This window comes from Brugia malayi (assembly GCF_000002995.4).
Source record: "Brugia malayi strain FR3 genome assembly, contig: Bm_v4_Chr2_contig_001, whole genome shotgun sequence".
NCBI classification, from domain to species: Eukaryota; Metazoa; Nematoda; class Chromadorea; order Rhabditida; family Onchocercidae; genus Brugia; species Brugia malayi.
The window spans coordinates 7,488,902-7,514,979 of record NW_025062476.1 but is presented as its reverse complement, the minus strand read 5'-3'; the positions used below and the strand labels follow the sequence as shown (position 1 = coordinate 7,514,979).

The 26,078-nt window shown below is 29.8% G+C and overlaps 3 protein-coding genes across 3 annotated transcripts; 2 read left to right on the top strand and 1 right to left on the bottom strand.

Moving 5' to 3' along the window:
• Positions 1-5,224: 5,224 nt before the first annotated feature.
• On the top strand, positions 5,225-6,301 carry Bma-alt-1.1 (unknown, identical; the record flags this gene model as incomplete). The annotated part of the gene is made up of 4 exons (XM_001897159.2): positions 5,225-5,311; positions 5,646-5,734; positions 6,009-6,095; positions 6,187-6,301. 4 exons carry the CDS (start codon positions 5,225-5,227, stop codon positions 6,299-6,301), a joined length of 378 nt encoding a protein of 125 aa, XP_001897194.1.
• Positions 6,302-13,538: 7,237 nt separating this feature from the next.
• Bm16894 (unknown, identical) lies at positions 13,539-14,615 on the bottom strand (the record flags this gene model as incomplete). The annotated part of the gene is made up of 4 exons (XM_043078800.1): positions 13,539-13,653; positions 13,745-13,831; positions 14,106-14,194; positions 14,529-14,615. 4 exons carry the CDS (start codon positions 14,613-14,615, stop codon positions 13,539-13,541), a joined length of 378 nt encoding a protein of 125 aa, XP_042934734.1.
• Positions 14,616-19,412: 4,797 nt separating this feature from the next.
• Bma-btbd-10.1 (K channel tetramerization protein, putative) lies at positions 19,413-25,712 on the top strand (the record flags this gene model as incomplete). Its single annotated transcript, XM_043078799.1, has 12 exons — positions 19,413-19,506; positions 19,984-20,084; positions 20,474-20,531; positions 22,671-22,840; positions 23,113-23,236; positions 23,346-23,548; positions 23,685-23,903; positions 24,162-24,326; positions 24,447-24,543; positions 24,661-24,809; positions 25,146-25,280; positions 25,584-25,712. The coding sequence occupies 12 exons, from the start codon at positions 19,413-19,415 to the stop codon at positions 25,710-25,712; spliced, it is 1,644 nt and encodes a 547-aa protein (XP_042934733.1).
• Positions 25,713-26,078: the final 366 nt, after the last annotated feature.

Here is a 26,078-nt window from a genome sequence, read left to right as displayed (position 1 = left end):
ATTGCCTTGCATTGTTTATTTGCTGTTATGACAACGACAATTGTACTAATCAAATTACTAACATTTTTCACTCATTTTTTTTCTTCCTATTTCAGTATTAATATATTTATGACATTTAAATCAAAAAAATTTTAATCTTTATTGAAATTTAAATATGAATGTTTAAAATAGTGATTAAATTAAAATATCTACATCCTTTATAATACATTTATAGTATTTAAATTATAATATATATAATGTGAAAAACAAATAATTTAAAGTTCAGAAAAACTTAGTTTTGTTTCTTTTAATAATCCAGCAAAATAGATTAACTTAACAGAAATTTTTTATGAATACTTTTCATAAAATATCATTTCTTCCTTGAGTAACTTTGCTGTTTTCTTCAAAAACTTTTTAACTCGATTATAATTTTGTTTCGGCTTAATAAGCTCGTTTCAATTTATAATTTTTCAATTCTTTAAACATTAATAATTTTTCTGCATATTAATCAAACTTTAATACTATATTGTTTAAAATATCAATTATAAATTTTAATTAATCATTTTTTTTTTTGTTTTTTTGTAAGTATTTGTTTGATTGCAAAATTTTTGCATATAAATTATATGACAAACCAACATTACTTTAAAAAAATATTGTATTTGTTATTTTTATTGGAATTATTACTGCATTTCATATTCCGTTCAAGCATTTGATCGACAAAAACGAAAAAACTAATTAAATATAATTATAAACAAGAATGTTTCGTTTCTTTTTTTTTTCTTTTAAATAAGAGTTGATATTTAAGTTGATAAGCAAAGTTGATATTTAAATTAAATTATTTACTGTATGCTGCCATTTATGACTTTGTTTGCGTTTTGTTTTTTTATCTATAAAATAACTATGATTAAAATTATTAAAAAATAATTGAATTGCTAGATTTAATTATATTTAAAAAAAAATGATTATTTGTTAAATAGTATGCATGAGAAAGTTGAATAAAAGGAAAGTGGGTAATTATAATTAAATATGAAAATTCTGTAATTTTTCAATTCTTTCTTGTGAACGAAAAGTTTGAACATTTTAAAATGAAATATTCAAATACTGAACTTAAATCATTTAAATTTATAGTATTTATTCATTTAGAATTATCCTAAATAATCTTACTTATCTACTAAATTATTAATGTTTTAAATATTCATTTTTATTTTAGAAACTGCATATTTATACAATTCGAACGAGTGAAACATATCTCAAAATTTTTATCATTTTGCTTAAAATTAGGAACATAGCTTCGTTATGACTGATAAATTTTAAAAAAAAAGAAAACGAAAAAAAATTTTTTTCAACTATAGCTAAAGTAAAACCTCATCATAAATAAAATAAAATTAAAAATAAAAATCATATCATCATTCTCATCATATCTTAATAGAACTGATAGAATTGATGGTTTAATTACTTTTGTTAAATTCAATTGGGTCCAACTTTTAAAAAACCTTTAAAATAACATTATTTAAGTAAGTCATTTTTTTAAATTATAGAATGTATGCTCCTGGAATATACACTCTAAAGTACTTAAGAGTGCCAAATGAATTTGCAATACGATAATGATAACATTTGATTTAAACTTTTTTTCATATTTAATTTCAAATTTAATCCATATTTTACGCTAAACAAATATATATTAACATCATTATATTGCTTTCTTTTCATTTATCCTTATCATTATCTTAATAATAAAAATTGATAATTTAATTATATGAAGTGAATCCTTATTTTATTATATTACTAACCATACGAAAAATTTTTTTAGATTAGTATGAATGATGAATGATTGAATTTGTAATCATATAATAATTAGCTTTGCTAAAGAATCAATGAAAAATCATTTAAATGATAAGCAGAAGGTAATAGTTCGAGCATTTGAAGCAATGGCTGAATATTTTCGATATATGAAACATTTTAGCAGATAAAGCATTTGATAAAGTATTTGACATCAATTTGGAAACTTTTATTTAGGAAGCTCATTCTTTCAAAAATATCTTTTGAAAATTTGACATAATTAGTTTTAAACATTTTAATTGTTACTGTGACTGAAATGAAATGAATGAATAGTGTGGTATGATATGATAACATATGATCAATAGAACACATCTTTTGCTTTGAATGATACGATATATGATCAGAGACATGAAGCACACTTTTTCTTTTTTAGTAATATGTTTATTACCTTTCTAATACTATTAATGAACAAAAAAAAAAAAGGAAGAAAAGGAGGAATCATATGAAAGAGAGCATTGAAGCAATTATTACAACACTATTCTAATTAGTATATAAAACCGCATGCAAATATCGAAATACCGCAATTAAATGAGGAAACGATCCAAGGAAGATGCAAACCATCTGCGCCAACCGGGAGTCGAACCCGGGTCTGCACCATGGGAGGGTGCAATGATACCGCTACACCATTGGCGCCCCCTCAATTCACCTAACGTTCCATCCATAATTTTGTCATTTCTCTAATTAAAAGGGATGATTTTTTGATGCAATTGCCGTAATTCGGTAACTTATCCAATCCTTCATCCGTAAATCGGTTACTTATCCAGTCTTTCATCCGTAATTCGGTAACTTATCCAATCCTTCATCCGTAAATCGGTTACTTATCCAGTCTTTCATCCGGAATTCGATAACTTAGATACAGTGTTTCATCCGGATTCTCAAAATATAAAAGCACAGATTAATTTGTTTGATGCGTCTACAGTTGTCAGAACATCGAAAGTATTCAGTTTGTAACAAAAACTAACAGTTTCTCCTAGAAACAATTTCATATCTATAGGCTCATTTGAAGATGGCCAAGTTTGATATTAACAATATCTCAGAAATCTGTGGATTATGCGCACATAGCCAAATTTGATCTTCTGAAAGTGTTTAGTTCATTTAATTTTATGTTCTTACAATATGTCTTTAAAGACACTTTTCTCTTTTTTTTTTTTTTGTAATCAAGAAATTCCATAAAAGAAACTTTCAAATGGTTGATATTTTGCTTTACTGTATCTTAACAGATTAATAAATTGAATTCATGTAAAATTAACCGTTCAAATGTATTACGATTAATCATTCAACCAATTTCTCATTTCTCAGCCAAATTTTTACCTTCTTTCTTTGTTTTCCTTGTTTGACCTTGAATCTATCTATGTTCCTATCTTTGTTTTCTTTTAGTTAGGTCCAAGATTAAAATACTGGAATCCGACATTCCTGTCTTTTAGTCAATCGCATAGGGATCCTTTAACTTAGTTTTCTGTTTACATATCTATCTTTATGTCTGATAAGACATATGAAAATACTGTAAACTATTGTTATGTAAAAATGGCCATTGATCATTCTCCGAAAAGCTGATTCTACTTCCTCTGTTTATTAAACTATTAAATTTGTTAGTAAAGATATTATAATATTCCTATGTAATTTCACTATCAACGAATTACTCTCAGATCAGAAACTGACCATTAACTCTTCTCGAGAATCGATTGTGCTAAAACTTCTGAAATCAGTGTAGATTCTCCACAAATGGTAGCAAGTGGCAGCAAATGGAAAGGAATATTAGCAGTAATAGTAGTAGGAGGAAGTAAATGTCAGATTTTCTAACTTCAATAAAAGGTATAACTCCTTTTACATTAAACATTTAATCATAGCAAAACATATGGTTTACAATATTGCAGAGAAGGACAGCCAAACGAAAAACTGTTGACGTTGTCAAATTCGAATACAATTTACAGTAAGTAAGAAACTGACAAACAATAAAGGAGGTAAACTAAATAAGGAGCTGATAATTGTGATTTATTAAATTGAAGGCAAATACCAACAATATTCTTTGTTCACAAACAATGCAAATAAACTTATCTGCATGGAAAATGAATATTGGATAAAAGTAGCATTGGAGCATTTATTTGTCTAAGGAATGTTCAAATAAGATAATTCGGTTTTTTCAGATAAGTGATAGGAAGTGGCTACAAACAGTAACGGTGTAATAGGTGGTGGCAAGTAGTAGGCAAATGGTAGAAATGGTGGTAGAAAATGATATAGTTGAATGATGGAACGGAAACAATCGTATACTAAACAATCGGAAAAAGAAATAACCCAAATTCGTCGAAAAGGTACGGCTAAACATAAAGGAACTAACGGAAAGCCAACGGATGATGACAAGCAGACAGAGAGAAGGATAAACAAAACGAATGAATGAAATTATTAAATTTGTTTTTATTTCAGTGAAATGAAAAATGAAATATTTCAAAATATAAAATGCTTATTCCCACAGCAATGTTAATAATTTAAAGTCCAAACAAAACGAATATACAGTAGCATTTTTAGTAATTTACGGAAGAACAGCTGAAGAAGACAACAAAGCATTTAGTAATTTACGGAAGAATAGATAATTTTGATCTAAGGTATTATCCGGAAAGTATCTCATTTTGATGATCGAATAGAATTTGTGATTGGTACCAGCGACATACTGTACGAAAAGCAGAAGAAGCATGAAAAAGTCGATATTGTGAAGTGAACAGATTTCCAAATGAGAAATTTTTACAATTTACGTAAAATATTATTTTGAAGCAAAAAATATTGAAAAAAAAAAAATAAATAATAAAATAATAAGGCATTTACAAAATGATCTAATAGCCGTCATTTACTAGAAGCAGCAGCTATGCTAATTTTCTGATGTCTGAATGAAATGAAATAAGTGAGTGATTCAGCTGTCATCCAAGTCAGAAGTCAATTTGGTAAGCAGCTAAAGTATGAAGAAGGTCAGTGTTTTGATGCACTTCTATAAATGAAATTAAAATCGAAATAGTTCGGTTTTCCAAAGAACACAAACAAAGAAGGCGCATCTGTTTAATTGTACACTTATTTCTCGTATATATAAAAGAGATCAGTCTTTTCTGTATGAACTGTGATCACTTTCTGATCCTTTCATCTTCTGAATTCTAATCGCTTCATCCTGTTACTTCTCGTGCATAGCATATGGATTTGGGAATGTTTTGCTCAAATTTAAAAAATGTGACTTTTGGATAGATAGAGAATAATCTTAGAAACAAATTTGTAGAGATTAAATATGCAACTGTGAATTTAACTCAGTTTGCGAAATTAATGAATAGACAATTTGAGTGATAGAAAAAGAAATAATTCTTTTTTTGACTTACACTAATTTACTGTTTAATGGGATTAATGTTTGGTTGTTTTCCAGAAGGAAAAAATGAACAAATTGCTAATAGCATTTGGCTTAATTATTCTTACTGTGACACTGCCATGTATGTCACAATCAGATGACGAATTCGACGACGTAAATTTTACAAGCTTACTTTCCAAAATTTATAAAACAATTCAGAGATGAAATTAATTGTAAAATCAGTTGGTAATTGCATACGAAAAGTGAAGAACTAAGCTGATAAGTGAGAGATAATTTAACGAACGGTTAAATATATTTATCTACTTGTATTCTTCTGAGAAAATAGTTCACAAATGAACAAGAAATGAAAATGTTGACTTATCGCAGTGCAAATTGACTGAAATTCTAATTCATTCCTTTTTCACAAATTAATTTTTAGTACTAAATTACTATTTTTTGCACTCTTTTTAATATACTCATTAACAAGTAATCATTTGTTTTTTCTCAGGAATCCTCAGGTGCTGATGAGGGAGGAGATGGTAGTGAAGGAGGAGATGAGTATGTCACCAAGGGGGAATTTGTTGAAACTGATGGCAAGTGAGTATAAAAATCGAGCACTTTTAATAATTTAAATCTTCTGAAAATCTTCTCTGTCTGTTAATATCCTCACTCAACATTTCCATATTATTTCCTTGAAAAGGCTTTCTTTATTGGATAAAATGTTTTAGAATAATATTTTTCCAAATCACTTCCAAATGAATTCCTTTGTCACATATTGCTACACTTGTAAATTGTGTGCTGTAAGTAAAGTTTAAAAGTAATGAGAAAGACAGAGGTTGAATTTTGTTTCACCAATCTGAAATATTTGCAGAAAGAAAGAATGCACTTCTCACGAAGCGTGCTACGACCAGCGTGAACCGCAAGCTTGGTGCAGATTGGACGAGAATCAGTCGTGGACGTAAGAGCATTTTCTATGGAAAATTCGTTTAGAATTACCGTTGTTTGCGAGTCAGTAAATGCGAACATACTGAAAAGTGTATATTATTTAGAGACAAAGGTTGCTTCTGTGATGATAAATTGCATTCATGCGTTATCGAAAGAAAGAACAGTGGCAAGTTGGAATATTCGTATTGTGCGCCTCAAGAAAGTTGGCAATGCTCGTAAATGCTTATAAAGCAAGCAAAACAAGCTGTGATGCAAACTTTCAATTCTACCTTTCTATTTTAACTCCTTTTAGCAGCCAAATTGATGCTTGTTGCTACTTTTATTAAATATTAAAAATATGAAAGATAATGGAACACATCACATCAGCAGGTAGTCATCAGTGTCACAGAAGGAATGAACTTTGCGATAATTCGATATCTAAAATGACAAAGGAAGTTTCTTTTATGAAGGGATTTGGGATATTTTAATCTTAATGTTCTGCCCTACCTTCAAGTATCTTACTAAATAAAATAATAAAAGATTAGCATTAAAATTATACAACATTACAATAATGAATTGATACATAACACACAAATGTAACTTAATTATAAAACATTTAAAGATATAAAGCAAGCTAGACACCTCGCAACCGAGCCATACCAAACAAAAAACTATAATGAGTGGCTTTGTAAGGGAGAAAATTGGGAGGGATTTTATGGATGCTAAGGTTACAAATTAGATTAAAATCACTTAAAACAATAGTCTTTGTTCACTACGTTATAGCTTTGCCATTGTGGCGATAATTGGTACGTCATTTAACGGATTGTTAACCTGTTCAAGTTCGTATCGAAAGTATTTAAGTCATTAATATACTTGTTTTATGGATGGCTAAATAAATGTGCAGCAGTTATAAATAAAATCCGTAAAAGTACGATAAACGATATTATGACTTAAAGTATAATGAAAATAAATCAGAATAGTGAGACAGATAGAGAGCATAAAATATAATAATAATAATTCGAAACTAAATTTTTTACAGACAAAGTAATTCCATTCAAACTGTCTACAGCAAAAAGAAAAATAAAACTATAAATTCAATACAACAAAGACTGAACTTTCTGATAAGAGTAAAAAAAAAAAAAAATGCCTAGTTAATCAAACATCTTAGCAATCCTAAGAATAATTATAATTGTAGCAATAATAATAATTATAGTTGCAGCAATAAATTAACAAATATCAACATCATACAATCATACAAGCTCACCAAATATACATGATGACCTCAAATTGCTGCAATTCAACTAAAAGCAAAAATCATAGCTAAATAAACAATTCTTATCTATTAAAAACAAAACTTCATTAATAACACTGCAAACATGCAAATGAATAACATACATTTCCGAATGACATAGTTTTCTAAAAAATCAAAACAAATAGTGATGAAGCAAAGTGTTTATTTTGTTCGTTTTTTTCTATGATACCAAAAAGATATCATAGAAAGAAGTATTAAAATTGATCAAGCAACAAATATTAAAATTGATCAAGCAACAAAAATAGAAATGACTTGCCAAAAATAGGAACGGAAAATAAACAAACATATTGGACTGATCCAAATTCATAACAATAGATGCATATAATAGTAATTATAAAACAAAAAAAAAAAAAACGAAAGAATCATACCTGCAGTGTGTAAGCTTAAGATTATAACATCTAAAGACAATTCAGGTTGATCATTGATAATTAAAAGTGGATAAAAGAAGGAAGTTGAAATACATCCAAATGCACCACCAATGAAAAAAGACTGAATGTAAATGATCAGATCATTAGCACGAGGAAAAGCTATCTCGAGGCATCCAATATAACAAGCAAAATTCAATATCAAAAGTAGTTATAACTATAAAAATAAAACATCAAAATTGGTGTAATACAGGGTTATAAATTGACCGCTACCAAAAAGCAACCTACAAAAGCTGGAAAAGTCAAAAGAGTAATCATCGATAAAACGGATTTATCTTAGATCAAAATAATATAATATACATTAGTAGATAATAGATATTAATAGTTAACAATATTAATAATAATTTTCTTAAAAGTCATTCCACAAAAAAATATTCATAGTAATTAACCAAAATAAACGAAAACAAATTATAAGCAATAAAACTAGAGATAAACAAATAATAGCTTTATTGCCATAGATAAAATAAAGAATAAAAAGAAACCAAATAATGAAAACAAATTGCCCTTATAAAAGGGACAGATCTTACATTTCAATTAATTTACAAAAACCAAATATCTTTATAAAAAATAAATCTCAGCCAATTTAACATCAAATATTCGCGGTAAGAAATATAATTTAAAATACCAAAATTAGGAAGCTCGTAAAACAAAAAAGTCAAGCAAATAATATAAATAATATAAAATTAAGACAGAAATATATTATTATTTAACGAGAGGAATTAAACGTTTTCAAGGATAAGTTAAATTTATTAAAACAATTTACCGTAATCTTCAAGCAAAATATAATTTAAAATTATCAGTGATTGCTTTTTATTCTAAAATTTCATCATCTGAGATATATGTTGCATCTATAATATCAAAAATATATAACAATAATATATATTCATTGCTTAATTCAAAGATAAGCAAAGTTATACTTTTGTGTCAACAATGTAACATTTTTATATGTTTGCTTGTAGATTTTATAAACATTTGATTTTTATCTAAAAAAAAAAATTGATTTATACTCAGATAGCAATGGAAAAATTTACAGAAAAGAATATCGATAGACTAAAATGTTCTTTCAAATGCAAAAATATCTTTACAGATTTCTTCATCATCAAAGCTTCGATAATTCAAATTCCATATCAAAATTTAACATCAAATATTCGCGGTAAAAAGAATTTTGAAATAAGGAGTGGCTTATTTGAAATAATAAGGAGTGGCTGTATTTACCACCGTTTGCAGCCACTCCTTATTATTTCAATCACCTACTGCTATTTGTAACTAATTCCTACCGTAACCACTTGCCAGTAAAACTTAAATATGTAAAAGACGAAAATAAATTTTCATTGATTCTGAAAAGATATAACCCTACAAACAGTCTTTAATTATAATTAAAATTTATTGATTGGATTTGCTACAACCCAAGTCATTTCATGCAAATTCATCTTTAATGTATTACTTTTACATAATATCGTTTTAATTATACTTTGAACAAATTTCTTAATCTAACTGTTCCAATTGGGCAAATAATTACTTAAATGGTTACAGTAACAGGTGGTTGCAGCAACAGGTGCCTACAGTAGCAGGTGGTTGCAGTAAGAGGTGGTTTCATGTGGTCACTGCGGCAAGTGCAACCAGTTGCTATCAATTTTTTACCAAGTCAACTTTACCAATTTTATATTTGCTGACATTTTTTAGAGTGTACATGTGCAGTTTAATTTTGGTATCCTATGCTTCCAGATTCCTGATATTAGAAAATAGTATGATACCTTGTAGCCTTGCTAAGTATATTTCGTTGCTGTTCGTGTAGTCTCTCCGAAAATGCATGCAATGTACTAATTAATAGTGACAGAAAAAAATGCAATTAGTGCAGTTAGCAAAAAGACGGGTATGAGATTAAAATAATCACGGAAAAAAAAAGATATTAAAATAATGTAATACACAAATAAGAAAAAATGGAAATTATTGAAAATGCGAGCTATGAGAATTAGTTTAAAGAAAAAATTAAAATTAATTTAAGAAAGAAACAAAAAAGTGAAAGGAAGTAATATTTAGGGAAAACTTCAATCAACTAAGATTTAATCAACAAGAAGCATTAGTTGAGTTAACTTTATAAGAGTTATAAAAAGATTTCGTAAAATGATATATATAACAAAAGAAAAAATATATATAATGGCATGAAAATAGAATTTTTTCAAGAAAAATATGCGAAAATGAAATCAGTGATAAAAAGAAAGAAAAGGTAAGTTGCTAAAGAAGAGAGACATTAGCTGTGGTATTGTACAAAAAAAGCTAATTCAACAGAAAATCAGGAAAAAGTCAAGCTATTGTAAAAAGGTAGAAATAGACCTGTTGCAAATGAAACTCCCAGTTGTTATTGCAAAAAACAAAGAAGAAAAAGGTGAAATGAAAAAAAGAAAACAAATAATACTGAAAATTAAATAAGAAAATAAACTATAAGAAACGAAAAACAAAAATATAACAAATGGAACAGATCCCGTAGACGATTTTGCCACTAATGGAACATAGGACAAAGGTATAAATAATAAAGAAGAAAGAAAGAAAAAACCAACAAATGTTTAATAATAATCTCTTTAATAATAATTTACATAATTTTAAATGAAAATATGTTTATTACATAAATGAGTGGCTTATAAGCGTATTTAAAAAACCAGTAAACCTTAAAGATGCAAAAGAGAAAAATGTCGATTGATATAAGTTAGAGAATACTACGACGAGCAAAACATCAAAATCCATGCCAAAAACTTACTCAGTCAGTAATACCTCCTGTGAATGATTTCACAAGAAGGGTAGAGCAAAGGAATTTTCCAGAAATGTTTGATGACATCAAAGTAGCCAGAATATTCCAAGTGATCGCCAATGATCACTCTTTTACTTTTGTCATTAAAGTATTATTCTCTAACTTACACATCAATATTTTCGTCTTTTACATATTTAAGTTTTACTGGCAAGTGGTTACGGTAGGAATTAGTTACAAATAGCAGTAGGTGATTGAAATAATAAGGAGTGGCTGCAAACGGTGGTAAATACAGCCACTCCTTATTATTTCAAATAAGCCACTCCTTATTTCAAAATTCTTTTTACCGCGAATATTTGATGTTAAATTTTGATATGGAATTTGAATTATCGAAGCTTTGATGATGAAGAAATCTGTAAAGATATTTTTGCATTTGAAAGAACATTTTAGTCTATCGATATTCTTTTCTGTAAATTTTTCCATTGCTATCTGAGTATAAATCAATTTTTTTTTTTAGATAAAAATCAAATGTTTATAAAATCTACAAGCAAACATATAAAAATGTTACATTGTTGACACAAAAGTATAACTTTGCTTATCTTTGAATTAAGCAATGAATATATATTATTGTTATATATTTTTGATATTATAGATGCAACATATATCTCAGATGATGAAATTTTAGAATAAAAAGCAATCACTGATAATTTTAAATTATATTTTGCTTGAAGATTACGGTAAATTGTTTTAATAAATTTAACTTATCCTTGAAAACGTTTAATTCCTCTCGTTAAATAATAATATATTTCTGTCTTAATTTTATATTATTTATATTATTTGCTTGACTTTTTTGTTTTACGAGCTTCCTAATTTTGGTATTTTAAATTATATTTCTTACCGCGAATATTTGATGTTAAATTGGCTGAGATTTATTTTTTATAAAGATATTTGGTTTTTGTAAATTAATTGAAATGTAAGATCTGTCCCTTTTATAAGGGCAATTTGTTTTCATTATTTGGTTTCTTTTTATTCTTTATTTTATCTATGGCAATAAAGCTATTATTTGTTTATCTCTAGTTTTATTGCTTATAATTTGTTTTCGTTTATTTTGGTTAATTACTATGAATATTTTTTTGTGGAATGACTTTTAAGAAAATTATTATTAATATTGTTAACTATTAATATCTATTATCTACTAATGTATATTATATTATTTTGATCTAAGATAAATCCGTTTTATCGATGATTACTCTTTTGACTTTTCCAGCTTTTGTAGGTTGCTTTTTGGTAGCGGTCAATTTATAACCCTGTATTACACCAATTTTGATGTTTTATTTTTATAGTTATAACTACTTTTGATATTGAATTTTGCTTGTTATATTGGATGCCTCGAGATAGCTTTTCCTCGTGCTAATGATCTGATCATTTACATTCAGTCTTTTTTCATTGGTGGTGCATTTGGATGTATTTCAACTTCCTTCTTTTATCCACTTTTAATTATCAATGATCAACCTGAATTGTCTTTAGATGTTATAATCTTAAGCTTACACACTGCAGGTATGATTCTTTCGTTTTTTTTTTTTTTGTTTTATAATTACTATTATATGCATCTATTGTTATGAATTTGGATCAGTCCAATATGTTTGTTTATTTTCCGTTCCTATTTTTGGCAAGTCATTTCTATTTTTGTTGCTTGATCAATTTTAATATTTGTTGCTTGATCAATTTTAATACTTCTTTCTATGATATCTTTTTGGTATCATAGAAAAAAACGAACAAAATAAACACTTTGCTTCATCACTATTTGTTTTGATTTTTTAGAAAACTATGTCATTCGGAAATGTATGTTATTCATTTGCATGTTTGCAGTGTTATTAATGAAGTTTTGTTTTTAATAGATAAGAATTGTTTATTTAGCTATGATTTTTGCTTTTAGTTGAATTGCAGCAATTTGAGGTCATCATGTATATTTGGTGAGCTTGTATGATTGTATGATGTTGATATTTGTTAATTTATTGCTGCAACTATAATTATTATTATTGCTACAATTATAATTATTCTTAGGATTGCTAAGATGTTTGATTAACTAGGCATTTTTTTTTTTTTTTACTCTTATCAGAAAGTTCAGTCTTTGTTGTATTGAATTTATAGTTTTATTTTTCTTTTTGCTGTAGACAGTTTGAATGGAATTACTTTGTCTGTAAAAAATTTAGTTTCGAATTATTATTATTATATTTTATGCTCTCTATCTGTCTCACTATTCTGATTTATTTTCATTATACTTTAAGTCATAATATCGTTTATCGTACTTTTACGGATTTTATTTATAACTGCTACACATTTATTTAGCCATCCATAAAACAAGTATATTAATGACTTAAATACTTTCGATACGAACTTGAACAGGTTAACAATCCGTTAAATGACGTACCAATTATCGCCACAATGGCAAAGCTATAACGTAGTGAACAAAGACTATTGTTTTAAGTGATTTTAATCTAATTTGTAACCTTAGCATCCATAAAATCCCTCCCAATTTTCTCCCTTACAAAGCCACTCATTATAGTTTTTTGTTTGGTATGGCTCGGTTGCGAGGTGTCTAGCTTGCTTTATATCTTTAAATGTTTTATAATTAAGTTACATTTGTGTGTTATGTATCAATTCATTATTGTAATGTTGTATAATTTTAATGCTAATCTTTTATTATTTTATTTAGTAAGATACTTGAAGGTAGGGCAGAACATTAAGATTAAAATATCCCAAATCCCTTCATAAAAGAAACTTCCTTTGTCATTATAGATATCGAATTATCGCAAAGTTCATTCCTTCTGTGACACTGATGACTACCTGCTGATGTGATGTGTTCCATTATCTTTCATATTTTTAATATTTAATAAAAGTAGCAACAAGCATCAATTTGGCTGCTAAAAGGAGTTAAAATAGAAAGGTAGAATTGAAAGTTTGCATCACAGCTTGTTTTGCTTGCTTTGTAAGCATTTACGAGCATTGCCAACTTTCTTGAGGCGCACAATACGAATATTCCAACTTGCCACTGTTCTTTCTTTCGATAACGCATGAATGCAATTTATCATCACAGAAGCAACCTTTGTCTCTAAATAATATACACTTTTCAGTATGTTCGCATTTACTGACTCGCAAACAACGGTAATTCTAAACGAATTTTCCATAGAAAATGCTCTTACGTCCACGACTGATTCTCGTCCAATCTGCACCAAGCTTGCGGTTCACGCTGGTCGTAGCACGCTTCGTGAGAAGTGCATTCTTTCTTTCTGCAAATATTTCAGATTGGTGAAACAAAATTCAACCTCTGTCTTTCTCATTACTTTTAAACTTTACTTACAGCACACAATTTACAAGTGTAGCAATATGTGACAAAGGAATTCATTTGGAAGTGATTTGGAAAAATATTATTCTAAAACATTTTATCCAATAAAGAAAGCCTTTTCAAGAAAATAATATGGAAATGTTGAGTGAGGATATTAACAGACAGAGAAGATTTTCAGAAGATTTAAATTATTAAAAGTGCTCGATTTTTATACTCACTTGCCATCAGTTTCAACAAATTCCCCCTTGGTGACATACTCATCTCCTCCTTCACTACCATCTCCTCCCTCATCAGCACCTGAGGATTCCTGAGAAAAAACAAATGATTACTTGTTAATGAGTATATTAAAAAGAGTGCAAAAAATAGTAATTTAGTACTAAAAATTAATTTGTGAAAAAGGAATGAATTAGAATTTCAGTCAATTTGCACTGCGATAAGTCAACATTTTCATTTCTTGTTCATTTGTGAACTATTTTCTCAGAAGAATACAAGTAGATAAATATATTTAACCGTTCGTTAAATTATCTCTCACTTATCAGCTTAGTTCTTCACTTTTCGTATGCAATTACCAACTGATTTTACAATTAATTTCATCTCTGAATTGTTTTATAAATTTTGGAAAGTAAGCTTGTAAAATTTACGTCGTCGAATTCGTCATCTGATTGTGACATACATGGCAGTGTCACAGTAAGAATAATTAAGCCAAATGCTATTAGCAATTTGTTCATTTTTTCCTTCTGGAAAACAACCAAACATTAATCCCATTAAACAGTAAATTAGTGTAAGTCAAAAAAAGAATTATTTCTTTTTCTATCACTCAAATTGTCTATTCATTAATTTCGCAAACTGAGTTAAATTCACAGTTGCATATTTAATCTCTACAAATTTGTTTCTAAGATTATTCTCTATCTATCCAAAAGTCACATTTTTTAAATTTGAGCAAAACATTCCCAAATCCATATGCTATGCACGAGAAGTAACAGGATGAAGCGATCAGAATTCAGAAGATGAAAGGATCAGAAAGTGATCACAGTTCATACAGAAAAGACTGATCTCTTTTATATATACGAGAAATAAGTGTACAATTAAACAGATGCGCCTTCTTTGTTTGTGTTCTTTGGAAAACCGAACTATTTCGATTTTAATTTCATTTATAGAAGTGCATCAAAACACTGACCTTCTTCATACTTTAGCTGCTTACCAAATTGACTTCTGACTTGGATGACAGCTGAATCACTCACTTATTTCATTTCATTCAGACATCAGAAAATTAGCATAGCTGCTGCTTCTAGTAAATGACGGCTATTAGATCATTTTGTAAATGCCTTATTATTTTATTATTTATTTTTTTTTTTTTTTCAATATTTTTTGCTTCAAAATAATATTTTACGTAAATTGTAAAAATTTCTCATTTGGAAATCTGTTCACTTCACAATATCGACTTTTTCATGCTTCTTCTGCTTTTCGTACAGTATGTCGCTGGTACCAATCACAAATTCTATTCGATCATCAAAATGAGATACTTTCCGGATAATACCTTAGATCAAAATTATCTATTCTTCCGTAAATTACTAAATGCTTTGTTGTCTTCTTCAGCTGTTCTTCCGTAAATTACTAAAAATGCTACTGTATATTCGTTTTGTTTGGACTTTAAATTATTAACATTGCTGTGGGAATAAGCATTTTATATTTTGAAATATTTCATTTTTCATTTCACTGAAATAAAAACAAATTTAATAATTTCATTCATTCGTTTTGTTTATCCTTCTCTCTGTCTGCTTGTCATCATCCGTTGGCTTTCCGTTAGTTCCTTTATGTTTAGCCGTACCTTTTCGACGAATTTGGGTTATTTCTTTTTCCGATTGTTTAGTATACGATTGTTTCCGTTCCATCATTCAACTATATCATTTTCTACCACCATTTCTACCATTTGCCTACTACTTGCCACCACCTATTACACCGTTACTGTTTGTAGCCACTTCCTATCACTTATCTGAAAAAACCGAATTATCTTATTTGAACATTCCTTAGACAAATAAATGCTCCAATGCTACTTTTATCCAATATTCATTTTCCATGCAGATAAGTTTATTTGCATTGTTTGTGAACAAAGAATATTGTTGGTATTTGCCTTCAATTTAATAAATCACAATTATCAGCTCCTTATTTAGTTTACCTCCTTTATTGTTTGTCAGTTTCTTACTTACTGTAAATTGTATTCGAATTTGACAACGTCAACAGTTTTTCGTTTGGCTGTCCTTCTCTGCAATATTGTAAACCATATGTTTTGCTATGATTAAATGTTTAATGTAAAAGGAGTTATACCTTTTATTGAAGTTAGAAAATCTGACATTTACTTCCTCCTACTACTATTACTGCTAATATTCCTTTCCATTTGCTGCCACTTGCTACCATTTGTGGAGAATCTACACTGATTTCAGAAGTTTTAGCACAATCGATTCTCGAGAAGAGTTAATGGTCAGTTTCTGATCTGAGAGTAATTCGTTGATAGTGAAATTACATAGGAATATTATAATATCTTTACTAACAAATTTAATAGTTTAATAAACAGAGGAAGTAGAATCAGCTTTTCGGAGAATGATCAATGGCCATTTTTACATAACAATAGTTTACAGTATTTTCATATGTCTTATCAGACATAAAGATAGATATGTAAACAGAAAACTAAGTTAAAGGATCCCTATGCGATTGACTAAAAGACAGGAATGTCGGATTCCAGTATTTTAATCTTGGACCTAACTAAAAGAAAACAAAGATAGGAACATAGATAGATTCAAGGTCAAACAAGGAAAACAAAGAAAGAAGGTAAAAATTTGGCTGAGAAATGAGAAATTGGTTGAATGATTAATCGTAATACATTTGAACGGTTAATTTTACATGAATTCAATTTATTAATCTGTTAAGATACAGTAAAGCAAAATATCAACCATTTGAAAGTTTCTTTTATGGAATTTCTTGATTACAAAAAAAAAAAAAAGAGAAAAGTGTCTTTAAAGACATATTGTAAGAACATAAAATTAAATGAACTAAACACTTTCAGAAGATCAAATTTGGCTATGTGCGCATAATCCACAGATTTCTGAGATATTGTTAATATCAAACTTGGCCATCTTCAAATGAGCCTATAGATATGAAATTGTTTCTAGGAGAAACTGTTAGTTTTTGTTACAAACTGAATACTTTCGATGTTCTGACAACTGTAGACGCATCAAACAAATTAATCTGTGCTTTTATATTTTGAGAATCCGGATGAAACACTGTATCTAAGTTATCGAATTCCGGATGAAAGACTGGATAAGTAACCGATTTACGGATGAAGGATTGGATAAGTTACCGAATTACGGCAATTGCATCAAAAAATCATCCCTTTTAATTAGAGAAATGACAAAATTATGGATGGAACGTTAGGTGAATTTAGGGGGCGCCAATGGTGTAGCGGTATCATTGCACCCTCCCATGGTGCAGACCCGGGTTCGACTCCCGGTTGGCGCAGATGGTTTGCATCTTCCTTGGATCGTTTCCTCATTTAGCAAATTTGCCCCTCGTGCTTAACGTCGAGTTTTCATATCATATTGTCCGAGTTGTTTTACAATGAGGCTTTACCATCATTAATTGACTTCACGAGCGCACTTTTGAGGGCTCTCCCAGTGTTTGATGCATGTTTGCAACTCCACCAAGGTTTGCTGCAAGTGGCGATAGTAACGGAAGGTCATATTAGCGGTGTTGGCGGAGCATATCCGTTTTTAATACGTTCGTTGTCTTTTCACCGTGCGTTAAAGACGTAGCAACGCTCTCAGTAGTATGTCTCCACGTCTCTTAATTTGAGGTCAATATCCGAAATCGATGTATCCTAAGCAAAAAGACTGTTTCTAAGAGTTCTTGTACCTTTTTTTGGAGGCACATTTCAGTAGTTGAATTCATCATAAAGCAAAATCTTCAGGAGACAATAATCATCTATCCTGAACACGTTACCTGCCCAACGTAATTGATCACGTAATTGGATATTTGAAATGATATGGGTCAAGGGGTAACAGGTGATGACGATAAATGGTCTAAGGCCCGTACAGAAGATAGTATGATGGTTCTGCAGACATTGATCTTTGTGTTTTCAGACCCTTACCATCCCATACTTTTTTATAAAATTTCCGAATGTTCTACTAGCATACCTTTGTTAGTCTATTATTGATCTTAGCATCCCAGGAAATGATCTCTCCTTAGACAGGTAAATTCTATAATGACAGAGAACTTTTGTCTCCAGTCCAATGAGCTATTCAGTTGCTGCAAAGCGTGAAGTTCCTTTCACAGCTGACAATTGCAATAGTCTTGCATTGCACTTGACAAGAATGCGCACAGACACACACAGAGGAGAAAGAGAAGGTAGCATGTGGGCCCTTTGTATTGGTTAGTAAGGAACGACATTTGATCTTAAATTACTACATATTCATGTTAATTGGCTTACCTCCTAATTATTCTAAAGTTTCAATATAATATGAGCAGGACTTGAGAGAGAGACAGGGGAAGCGAATCTTACCATCACGTCACGTCACGTCACGTCACGTCACACACACACACACCTACATACATAGTTGACAACGAATTATATTTGAAAAGGAAGGTCAGTAAAAGGTCGGTCGGGAAGTAATAGAATCCAATGCTCAATCCTATCATGCTTTCCCACCAAATCCATTAAAATTTCATTTGATGAGAGCGAAAATATTTTGTTCATTTCATAAGCAAAGTACAATAAAAGTACGAATAGACAGGCAGACAGACAGACGGATAGACACGACAGACACACACATATATATATATATATATATATGTACTTCTGAATTCAATTCAACCTTTTACGTCTATGTTCACGTACGTCTAATATACAATTTGTTGTTGTACAGAATGCATACATCATTCTTCGCTTATTATTATAAAAAAGAAAGAGAAAAGAAGAAACACATACATGTGCACCGTCCGTTAAAAGAGACTAAACAACTAATTGAGTACCTCGCGAACGTCCCGAGAAATCTCGGAGAATTTGGCACTAACGTGTCATTTCATCTTGGTTACTTTTCCTTTCACTTCCTAAATGCGACAAATTGAAACTAAAAAAGAGTAAATCTCCTCCCATTTCTTTTTCTCCCTTTTCTTCTCTCATCTCTGTCGTCTCTCACTGATCTTCTCAATCCTTGCCCTCCCTCTCTCCAGTTAAGTATTATTAATGCATACTATTTGTACGTCTCTTTGATCTTCTTTTTTGTTCACTTTCGTTTTTTTTTCTTTGCATACCAATTTCTCCTATTTACAATTTTATCTCTTTTAGTACCGCATGATGTGTCTAACCCTCTCTCTAAGCATACTCTATTCTCCCATGCAATTCGAATGCAAATTTCTTTTACTTTTTTCGAAATAGATGAAGTCATTATCATAAGAATAACGGTTATAACAGCGTTAAGTCAAGTTTAGTTGTAGGGGCGTATGCGTGACTTAGGCGTTACGTGTGGTTTGTTATGGGAGATAGCAGGAATGACGTGAATAGCAGCAACAGCAGCGTATTCAGACGTGATTTATGCATTACAACATCAGATTCCGACTGTTCGCCAGGTGGTATTTTCTACGAAATTCTACGGAAGAATGTTTGAGACCAAATGAAATTATTTAAGCTTTTATTTTATATATTTTTTATTTTTAAAAGACTGTTATAATTTTGCAAGGAAAAGAGTTTGATATCATTATAAGTTGACACATCTTTTACGTACAGCTGTTGATCATCTTGAAAAAGGTACACAAATTTCGCGTTTTCTTTGAATTTCCTAGTGATTAGTATTAGTTTGCAATTTTTTTTGGCGTAGTTGAAATTCTTAATATCTTTGCCTGTTGTTTGTTGCTTAGGATAGCCAAACTGTGTGTTGGTGGGAGGTGGAATGGAAAGGTAAAAAACTGTGTAAGCATATATGACAAGTTGTTTTTATGTGCTTAACTTCTCCTTAATCTTATGAATAAATGATATAATTTCATGAAACCCAACACAATAGTCTGTTGAAATGTGATATAGTAGTTATACTGATGTTTTTGTTTCAGAAAGATTCGATAAGCATGAGTCAGGAGGCACTTCATCTGGTGGATGTGGTAGAAGCAGCTGTTTGAAACGACGTCATTCACGTAATCCACAACGTAATCAGGTATCTACATTCTTTCTTTTCGTAGATCGCTGTATGGAAGAATAATGGGAATTTTTCTCTTTCGTGACTTTGGATCAGTTTATAGTTGGTTTTATTTAAGCTTCAGATTGCTCTTTTACTATTACAACATGAATATAAGCAATCTGTTACCAAATTGATATAAGTAGATACTTGGAACATCGAAATACTTAACACACTTTCAGAAATTGTATAATTTTTTAATTCACATTTGATTAAAATGTCCATAAATCAATTTTTTTTAATGGTGTATTTTGGATTCTTCCATCTTTTCTTATCATATAATTTTTTTCAATACGAAAGTAGTTTCAGTAAGAATATATTCATCTACCAATAAGTTGATATAAATTGATTTTTATTGTTTCTTATAGGTTACTTGGTCTTTCTCGAGAATTCGTACATCGAGAAGCTTGCTTCTTTCAGGTGCAGGTACTAATTTTTAAATTATTCGGTGATTGTCCATTTCATGCATCGGCCATGTTTATGTTTTAAGTTAATTTGTATGTTTATAAAATTCATGCGACTTACTTGTCACTCCGTATTTGAAAATTCATTTTTTACTAATTCATATTTTCATTTTTCCTTATTATGTGATTTTAATTTTAAACTGTAAGTTATTTCGATTTCTTTCTTCAAATGTTTTATTAAAAAGTTCATTTATCCTACACTTGACAATCTCTGATAGAAAAATTGGTTAAATGTTGCTTCACCTAATGGTCACTCTGTTGTCCTGTATAATCAGAATTCATATTTTCAGTGTGATTTGCTTCCGAAAAAAAAAAAAATCACTGTTTCCTACCATTTTGGTAGTTATTGGATAATACGAATTCTTTCTTCGAAATTAGGAAGTAAACATTTCTTGAGCTATTAATGAATCATTTTTTTAATGCTAAAAAGAACATAAGATTAAAACTTACAACGCAAAACTAGAAATCGAGGAAATCTTTCTTTGTGCTATAAAATAGATCCCTTTTTGCTTATTCACATAAATACGTGAAATAGCATGTAAAGTAAGTTATTCCATTGATTCATTGTCAGCAACTAATTATTTCTGTAGACAACATGCAGTTAGTGTAAGAAATGAATAGGTTATATGTTAAGATTGTATTTTTGATTAATCACTGCAAGAATTCAAGCTATTCTGAAAAGAAACAAGTCCATTTGATCGATAAAAAATTGTCATTAGTGTGAATATTGTGAAATATGTTCATATTTACAAATTATCTGAACTAATTAATAGTTTGATTACAATTGATGTGTTAACCGACAGTATTTCTTTTTATTTAACTAACATTATTTCACGTTCACATTAAAGATAATACCTTATCTCATTTGTATCAAATAACTTCAATATGTGTTCATATTGATATCTCACTTTATTTTGGACTTTATCTGTCATATAATATTTGGTATTGAAATGTACGACAAATTAGTATCACAGTTGCACTGTGGTTGATATCATTGATTGCGGACGCGTATGCGACAATGTTCATTTTTGCTTTCCAAGAATGTTGGAGAGAATGTTGGGAGACACATCATGGAGAGAAAGACTGATTCGCGTAAAATGGACAGTTGTGGACTGGAAGAGCTGTAAAAAGGGAAAGTAAGAGGAAAGGTCATGTAAGCTGCCCAGAATTGTTTGTTTCCGTTAAATGAAAACAGTCATTTTTTGTAGATACCAAGCTAATATCATAGTGAAAAGAAAAGTGCACTAACAGATTTAGGTTATTAATAGGATGTCCAAAAATTGTTTCCTATTTCAGAAATTCCGATATGTGATCAGATATGAAAAAAAAAAAAAAAAAAAAGAAATCTGAATCAATTTTAAAAGGATTATTTCCATATTTTTATGTTGTAACCTGTGCTACGATTTATGTTGTCATGTGATTATTTCAACGTCTGATGTTAAGTTCATGTAATTATGAATCTCTGAGTGAAACAATATGCTGGAATGAAAACGGATTTATTGCTATTCTTTCTTTTAAAGTGTTATTATGCATTTTAATTCCGGAATGAGTTGTCATTTTTAAATAATGCTGTAAGAAACGGAAGCATCAAGTTTTTTAAGCTTTCTTTGGTACTTCGTCAAAATATTCTCCAAATAACTAGAATTTACTATTATTAAATTGATTTTAAACAAGTGTATAGAAGATTTTTGATAATTTTATGCTCCAGTTTGACTTTTCATTACTTATGGAAAAATTTGTTGTGTTTCATGCCATTTTTTGATTTAATTTTAAAAAAATTAGTAGGAATCGAAGAATCCTTCAACTCGTTTAATTATTGCAAACTGTAATTCTTCTAGGGAAATAGTTTGCTGCAATATGGAATAGAAAAGGGCGAATAGAGGAGCAGAACTAATGAAAGAGAATTAATTAATCTCATTATTTGTCGTTAAGGAGAAATAATAAAACTACAAACTATAATTCTTTCGTGTTTACATTTCCTTTGCCTTCATAAGTGAATTATCATAAGTTAATTATTATACTACTTGTGCAATTATTATGTTCATAACTAATAATTATCTGTCCATTTCTGTTACTGTTACTATATTTGTAGTATTTTCAGAAGGAACAGATCGTAAGTTGTGTTTGCTTAGTAGCAGTATTGGTTCATCATCGTCTTCCAACACGTCTCCTTCAGGCTCGCCGTCACGTGGTTCGTGCGCTGAACGTGTCCATGTTGATCAAAGCACGCAACCGTTACAACCTGCCCTGAAACAAACTACCATAAAAAAGGTATTTTCTCGAATGGAAAAATGTAATTTATTTCTTCAGTAGAATAAATAATGGGAGGTAGTAGATAGTGCTACAAATCTTGTATTCCTCATATTGCGGCTTATCGTAATGGCAGTGAATGGTATTACATTAATTTTGTTGTATTGAACTTTTTATGTCCTAAAATTTATGCCAAGACTGGAAATTAGATATTACCAGTTTTTTTTATTATTTTTTTTTTCTTTTGTTTTGTTATATCTTCAAAAAAAAAAAAAAAAAATGTTAAATTTTAGAATTTATGTCGAAGTCAGCGATCAATGTCTCTTGGAAGTGCTGCCCATGAATCACTTCTGGTAGCTGTAGCTTCATCTTCACAGGGTCCTAAGCATACCGTTGACATGAGTCATGCAGAAAATGGTAATTTTATGCTTAATAGAAATTCATTAAGAGAAAAATTTCCAAATGAAATAATAAGAGTATGGATTTGAAGATTGCCCAATTATGTATAACGTAGTGTTGAATTCAGGTGACAAAGTGGTATTGCTTGTTGAAAATACAAGATTTGTGGTTGATCCGGCTGTGCTGGTTGCTAAACCGGATACTATGCTTGGACGAATGTTTACTGTACGTGCACAACGTCAAGATGGTGTTGAACTTGTGCGACCCAATGATCAAAACGAATATGAAGTAGCTGATGGGCTTTCTGCTTCCTGCTTTCGTGCAATTCTAGTTGGTTTTGTAATGTAATGGATTTCTTTTTTGTGATCGAATGTTGGTCTATATATCAGTTTTTGCTAAATTTTTTTTTTTTCTCCCTCTCTCTTTCTCACTTCCTGTCCTTAGTAATTGAATTAAAAATTTTCAGGAATACTACCACATTGGAAAAATGCGATGTCCACCGTCAGTGTCAGTTTCGGAACTCCGTGAAGCTTGTGATTATCTACTGGTACCATTCAATGCTCGCACCGTGCAGTGCCATAATCTCCGTTCATTTTTACATGAATTAAGCAATGAAGGTGCAAGACAGCAATTTACTGCCTTTCTCGAAGAAACTATTCTGCCACAAATGATTGTTAGTACTGAGGTAAATGTTGTCAATTATAAATGAAATTTGATTAAGAAAATACCACTACATTCAACTTTATGTCCAGGCTGGAAGACTTAATTTATTTATGTATTTTATAAATGGAAATGATAGCATCAATTTTGAAACGGAAAATAAATGAAGAATAAATCAATCATTTTAGTATACATTTCCAAAACTCATCCTTTAAAATTATCACTAATAACACTTAATCTGTGAAATTCTTAGTGCTAATCAAGATTTTATTTCATTGTTCAGCATGGAGATCGTGAATGCCACATTGTTGTGCTATTGGATGACGATGTAGTTGACTGGGATGAACTTTATCCTCCACAGATGGGTGAAGATACGACACAAGTTGTTTACAGCACTCATCTTTATCGTTTTTTCAAATATGCCGAAAACCGTGATGTAGCAAAACAAGTAAATTATTGTGCTGAGTGCTCTTTCAACTTTCTTTTGATAAAGTAGAGGTACTTCATATTGCATAAAACAGAAGTCATTGAAACACAGTTGGTTATGCATTAATTTGCATATTTTTAGGTTCTAAAGGAACGTGGCCTTAAAAAGATTCGGCTTGGTATGGAAGGATACCCAACCCACAAAGAGAAGATAAAAAGACGTTTTAATAAAGCCGAAGGTATGTTAAATTTTCCTGTATGATGGTGTCTCGAATTTAATGCATAAAATGTGGAAGGCAGATTTTTATTATTATCAGTATTGAAATAAAAAATATTTATTGTAAGTTTATTTTCAGTTATTTATAATTACGTCCAACGGCCATTTGTTCATTGTTCATGGGAAAAAGAAGAAGCACGTTCACGTCATGTTGATTTCGCATGTCCTATCGTGAAAAGCAAGTCCAATCCAAGTTTGGCAAGTGCTGCAAGTGATCCTATTCCACAAGTGAGTGAAGAGTTTTTTATTCATTTTATAACTGAGAAAATAAGGTAGTAGTTGATTAAATGGAGTTGAATTCAAGTTGCAAACACTCTTCTTACAATAAGTTTATCTTCTAAATTATATACTTAAGGAATTAAGATACTTTTAATTATAATAATAGGACTAGTCATAATCATTTAAAGATATCACTGAGATGTCTTTCAGTTAAATTATATTGAAACGCTTCACTATTCAAAGTGATAAATTGGCTTAGCTTTTTCTGAAACGTAAAATATACTGTTTTTTTTTTTTTCAATATCTTAGTGATTTCAAAAGCAGTCTATGAAATTTTTTCTTTAGCCAGCACCTTTGCAACTGAGTGTAGCAACTACTGCATCTGGCACTGGAAATGGGCCATTTAATTTGCCAATTGTGCAGCATCCAATATTTTGTGGTACTAGTGCTACACATTTTGCACATCGTTTAACTGGCCAGGTTTGTTGGCCAGTTTTTTTCAAATAGTTTAAAGGAAAACATTTTCCTTCTTGCTTGACTTTCATTCGCGCATACAGCATATTTATTCATCTTTTATTATTCAAGAAGGGTAGGAACAAAAAGGGAAACATTGTATTTGGCTATACTGCAACTTGTAGCAATGTATATTGAAATATATAAGTGGCACATATTTTATTTTATAGTACATATGCAAGTACAAAGAAGCTATATTTTATTTATCATTAAGTTGAAACTTGTTGATGCTATTTGTTTGCATTACTAATTCTTGATTATTACTTGCAGAATTTACATCCTCTTCACTCACCACCAGTGCAAAATGTTAGGTCAACTTCAGCGACAATGGGGACAGCGACAATGGAAAGTTCTCAAACTTCTTCATCAAGTGGTTCAAATCATACTATGACAAGCTGATGAAAAACGTTATTATGAGCATTTTCTCTTCCTTATTCCTAGTATTTATTGTATCTAATGCTTTCCGATGCTTTGTTTATAGCTGCCTAAATAACTAGTGATGATGCTGAATGATGCTAGATATTATTAACTGCAGATAGGAGAATAGGTAAATTAAAATATATGAAACTAAGGTGGCTTTTTTCTGATCGGTTTATTCATTAGTCTGTATGCTGAATATTCTGCTCTTTGAAATTTAATGCGGGTGCTTAGGTTGTAGCATCCTTTATCATGCAATAATGCATACCGTTAGTCGATAGTTATGAAATACATTATGATCTTAATTACACCTCCTTGAAGTTTTGGTTTTTCCTAATTGTTTTTGAT